Below are 5,479 nucleotides of genomic sequence, written 5' to 3'. Positions count from 1 at the left end.
TATATTAAAGGGTGATTATTGTCACATAATAGGATTGCCTTAAAAATAATAAATTCATCTAATATATGTATATCAGTATTTTGTTTTTGTTTTTTGTTTTGGTTTTTTGTTTTTCGAGACAGAGTCTCGCTCTTTCGCCCTGGTTGGAGTGCAGTGGCATGATCTCGGCTCACTGCACTCAGTTCCGGGAGGGAACCTCCGCCTCCTGGGTTCAAGTGATTCTCCTGCCTCAGCCTCCTGAGTAGCTGGAGCTACAGGCATGTGCCATCATACCCGGCTAATTTTTTTTTTTTCTTTTTTTTGTATTTTTAGTAGAGATGAGGTTTCACCGTGTTAGCCAGGATGGTCTCGATCTTCTGACCTCATGATCAGCCTGACTCGGCCTCCCAAAGTGCTGGGATTATAGGCATGAGCCATCGCGCCTGGCCCTATATCAGTATTTTGATTGAAAATTTTTAATTTATATCCTCCTTTTACCCCAGATCTTTATCTAATCCTGAAATCCATCTAAATATTCTAATACTCCTTCATCTATTGATTATCATGAACTACCTTTCCTCTCTTCTATTGCTGCAGAAAATAAAAAACCATCTCTCTATATAAAACACCAATAAGATACCCTGGTTCACATGCTCATACTCATCTCTGAGTCCTCCCTTACCCAACAACACCTGTTAAGTCTTCCTTTACTATGCATCTCACATTTATCTTCCCTTCCCTTTTATTCATACTTCATTCCAGGACTCCTGCAAATGCTTCTTCATCTTTCTTCCTTTGTTTTGTTCACCCCTTCCTCAATCACAGCTTTCATGTTATCCCTCTTTAGCTCACCCTCCCAGCCCTTATCAACAATGCACCACACACACTGCCTGTAAGATAAACTCCAGATGTCTGGTTTCACATTCAGATCTTTGGCCACCAATCTATCTTTTCAGGTTCATCCTTTACCCCGAAAACAATCAAGACATGGCCATGGCTGATATTCTCTAACCATTGAGAAATCACTTTCAAATTCTAGCTCCCATTCAACGCCATCCCTCACAAGTCTGTCTTGAAATGGCCACTCCCTTCTGCATTTCTACTTTACTTATAGTCTATGCTGTACATATAACTAAGTATCAACATCTTCTAAGTGAGATATCTAGTGTTATGTACATGCTTGTCTTTCCAACTGGACTATTGATGGGTTAAGGAGAGGAGTATATATTATATACTTAGGTTTACTACTCTGTATCAAAACAACATTAAGTTCAAAGGACACACTTATTAAATAAAGAATGATCTACTAATGCTTACATAAAGTAAATGAACCTAAACTAGTCATGCATTAATAAAATGTTTCGGTGGTCACATCCCTGACAATGGAAACAAGTTTATTTTAATGTATACACTGCCAGGAAAGGGAGTATACATATTAAAATACAGTTAATACAGAATTATTAAAGTGACTGATAATCCCCTGCAATAGAGTAGGAGTGGTGTGGGGGAGGTGACATCACTGAGCTACATCCGTCTCTGAAATGACCCTGGTCCAGTCCATTAAGGATCCTGAAGATCAGCATTCACTAGCTCCTAGTGAACACAAAAATTTTAAGTAATATAAATTATTCACACCTTCTCTCCCTTCTGCAAAAAATCTGGGATGGTTGAGAAACATCTACAAGTGAAAACACTCTAAGAAAAGAGAAGCTAAATAGTAGTTGTAGTTCAAGAAGACAGAGCAGAAAAAGAAAAAGAGATAATATAAGTACTTTCTTAAAATTTCCGGGGTGTAAAATAGGAACACTTCATTTGTTCAATCATTTATTGTGAAAACACAAGAAGAGGATAAAAAAATAAAAAACAAACAAAAAAATAGGATCATCACTGCCTCAACACCTATCTAATGGGCACCCACTGGCCACCCCACTACAGATGCAGGGCCCGTGCTTCCATCCACTCACCCCTAGAATGGAGAAGTTTACTTTTGCAATATAATTTGTGAAGTAATTGTGGCATGAAACACTAAATGGGAATGTATGACTCCAAATTCACTTAACAGATTAACACTGAAATGAAATGGGAAAGAGCCATTGCCTGATCCCGCAGGGAATGAAAGACCCTCTCTTGAAGCAATAAAAATCCACCAGGCTGGTTAATACATCCAGTTGTTAAAACTAAATTTCTCACAAACATGAACGACAATGAGCTCTTACACCAAGCCCAATAAATTTTCAATTTCCGTCCCCTATAGTTGTTGTAAGCTGGAAGGCAGGGCCCAGTCTAGCTATCTTTGTAAAGGGTTAAAAAGAATGAATTTGAGCCGGGCAGTGGCTCACATCTGTAATCCCAGCTACTGGGGAGGCTGAGGCACAAGAATTGCTTGAACCTGGGAGACAGAGGTTGCAATGAACCGAGCTCACGCCATTGCACTCCAGCCTCAGTGACAGAGTGAGGCTCTGCCTCAAAAAAAATAAAAAAAGAACGAAGTTAATGAATTAACTGGTCTAGTGACAGCCTAATAACACAGACTATCCATATTTATATTTACTAGCTTCTGAACTGTATGATAATAATTTGATTATATTCACCCTGACCTTTTAATTGCCCGGAACTGTGTCAGGGTCTTGGAAAACAATGATGAATCAGACCTGGCCTCCTAGCAGTCAGTGAAAGTTTAAACGAAGGACATACAGCGGCAGGTTGCTTTTTATTTATTTATTTATTTATTTTTCCCTAGAAAGACCTCCACTGATAGTACTGCGGAACATTGGGCTGGAGGGATTTACAGTAGAACGTGGGAGACCACATAGGAGTCAACAACAAAAGGCCAGGCAAAAACTTGATGAGAGCCTACAATAAAGAAGTGGCAAAAAAGAAAACTGCAAATGTCGCAGTACAAATCCTATTGTTCACTATCCTGGGTCCCATCAAAGCAACGTGCATGTAAGGTTTTACCTAATACAGGGGTTCTGACAACATCATGCTTGTTAGGTTTTCTTAAGACAACAAAATGGACTTGCATTCTGGGAGCACACACTGACAGACAAATCTGTCCTTTCATCACTATATTCCCAGCTTCTGGACACAGAACACAGTGATCCCTCAATTAGTGGATACTTGTGATAATAACTGAGGATTTGGGAGGAGTACAGAGGAGGAAGACTGGTCACAGGCAGGTAAGCGTGAAGGGATCAGACTCACCAGGTCAAGCAAACAGTCACTCTGCCCAATGCCTGCTCCAGAACCTTAGGAAAAAGGCAGAGGTGCGGCGTGGATTCCATTTCTCTCCAGAATCCAGTAAACTAGACTAGCCTTTGAGTAAAATCAACTGAAAGGGACGACAGATGCAAACTACCTATGAGATGCTAAGTGATATTTGTAGCCAAAAGAAAATGAATACACTTTCCCTGTATTCCCAGCAAACGTGGAAATCCGCAAACCACTCCTGACTCTCTCCCTAGCACTAAGTGAGTACTCAACAAACACCTCTGGAAAAGAACCCCGCCCTCTTCTGGAGAAGCTGCAATGTTTCCGCCCAGAGCTCGGTCCCCCCCAACACAGCACCCCAGGCATGCGTCCCACCCCGAACGCCCAGGCGCGCTGACCCAGCGGGACACCTCCCTGGTGCGCGCAAGTCTCCCAAACTTCCTCCCGCCGCCCTGGTCCGGGTCAATTCAAGGAGGGTAGCATTCCCTCCCGACAGCAAGGCGGGTGGGGCTGGCCGCCGGGACCCTGCGGGGTGGCGGTAGGCGTCCCAAGGTCACCGCCCTTCGCACCACCCGAGCCTGGACCGCCTCGGAAAGCGGTCTCGTGACTCCAGCGCCCAGCAGCCTGGGCTAGCCCTGCAGTTTGTGGTTGGGGAGCCTGTCCCGGACAGGCGGAAAGGTGGGAGCCCAGGGCCCCCCAGCGCGTGGGGCTGCGTCAGGGCAGGTGTCGGGCTGGGAAGGCCACCTCCGCCCCAAGAGACCCGGGAGCGGCTTAAGTTTGTCTCTACCCGTCCGCTGCTCCCTGCCCATGCAGGGGCACCCGCTCCCCGCCTCCAAGAAGAGGGTCGGCGCTTCCCCGAGGTGGATACACCTGAGGAAGGGGGCGGGGCGCCCCTATCGTACCCAGGGCCCGCTCAGTCAGCCGCCCCGCGGCTTGGCCCTCTCTTAGCAGGAACCCCGACGTGTCAGGGAAGGAGGAGGCGTTCTTACCTCCGGGAGACCCTGGCCCTCCGGCCCCTTGGGCAACCCCATGATCCGACCGGGCTGTCGTAAGGCGAGAGCGAAGCCCGCCAAGCGTCCGGAGGAAGCTGTCCCTGTCGCGGAGCTGCTACCGGGGTAAGTGCAAAGCGGAAACTTCCTCCGCCACCGCCGCCGCCGCTGCTGCTGCCGCTGGCCGGGAGCGCCGCAGCCGGGCAGAGCATGCGCGCTGGGGCCTGAGCGCGGCGCCACTGCGCCTGCGCCACAACAGCCCGGGGAGCAGTGGGCTGGGCTGCGGGTTCTGGGGTTGTGCTGGATCTTCGCGCCGATTCTCTGAAGTTTTCTCCTAGGCGCTGCTTGAGAGGTGCTTCTCCTGCATCTTGAGGACATTTTGCATTTCGGCTCCCTTCCCATCTCGCTGGCATCGGATACCCCAAGTGGGTCCTGTCTCCTCCGTGAATCAGACTTCGGAAACTCCCTCGCTTCAGGGTCAGAGTCCAAGTACACATGAGCTTGAGGATTCTGAATGCATGCCCAGCTCTAGCCCTTAGAAACGCACGCTTGGACAGATTTCTCCATATACATCCCAGGAACGGATCCCTTCAGAAGGAATTCTTCATGCCGGCTGCCCTCTCCAGCGTCCTGGCCAGTGGCATCGCGATCCCAGGAAACCTCGCTTTAGATATTGCCCACCACCCCGCCCCATTCACGGTTTCTGGGTCTTCCTGGAGGAATGACAAATCAGAGACTGCGGACTCCTGTGTTCACGTCATTTTAGCCGCCGCGTCCCTTATTTGGTGTACCCCTTGTCGGTCCCGGAGGATGGCAACTAGACAAGAGGTCGCAGGCCCCCACACCCGCTCCAAAACGGCTCTTGGCTTTTTGTTTCTTTTAAGCGATGAGGAAAGAGATGACTTCCGTGAAAACCTTTGCTGTAGAAGAGATCCTTCCCTCTGTATATGTGTGTGGGATGGGAAGTGTCAGACACTTAGCTCCTTGAGATCAAAAAGGTTTTGTGTTTGCTTTCCTCCCTTCTTTGCATCCCTGGCATCTTTAAAAGAGTAGGCAGGCGCGGTGACACATGCGTGTAATCCCAGCACTTCGGCGGTCGAGGCAGGAGGATCACTTGAACCCAGGAGTTGGAGACCAACCTGGGCAACATAGTGAGACCTCCATCTCTACAAAAAAGAAAAAAGAAAATTAGCCCGGTGCCAGTGTTCCCAGCTAGCCGGTAGGAGGCTGAGGTGGGAGAATTGCTTGAGCCAGGAAGGTTGAGGTTGCAATGAGCTATGATAACACCACTGCACTCCAGC

The 5,479-nt window shown here is 47.8% G+C and overlaps 1 protein-coding gene across 1 annotated transcript in view; it reads right to left on the bottom strand.

The window, feature by feature from the left end:
• CCDC93 (coiled-coil domain containing 93) overlaps positions 1–4,384 on the bottom strand; it is a 94,096-nt gene extending 89,712 nt beyond the window's left edge. The window contains exon 1 of the mRNA XM_011983458.1: positions 4,179–4,384. Within this exon, the coding sequence (XP_011838848.1) occupies positions 4,179–4,220 (42 nt within the window). The 5' untranslated portion in view covers positions 4,221–4,384. The remainder of the gene's footprint in view (positions 1–4,178) is intronic.
• Between the last annotated feature and the right edge of the window lie 1,095 nt (positions 4,385–5,479).

This window comes from Mandrillus leucophaeus, unplaced genomic scaffold (genome assembly GCF_000951045.1).
Source record: "Mandrillus leucophaeus isolate KB7577 unplaced genomic scaffold, Mleu.le_1.0 Scaffold25, whole genome shotgun sequence".
NCBI classification, from domain to species: Eukaryota; Metazoa; Chordata; class Mammalia; order Primates; family Cercopithecidae; genus Mandrillus; species Mandrillus leucophaeus.
Note: the sequence above shows the minus strand (reverse complement) of the source record. Positions and strands in the feature narration are given on the sequence as shown.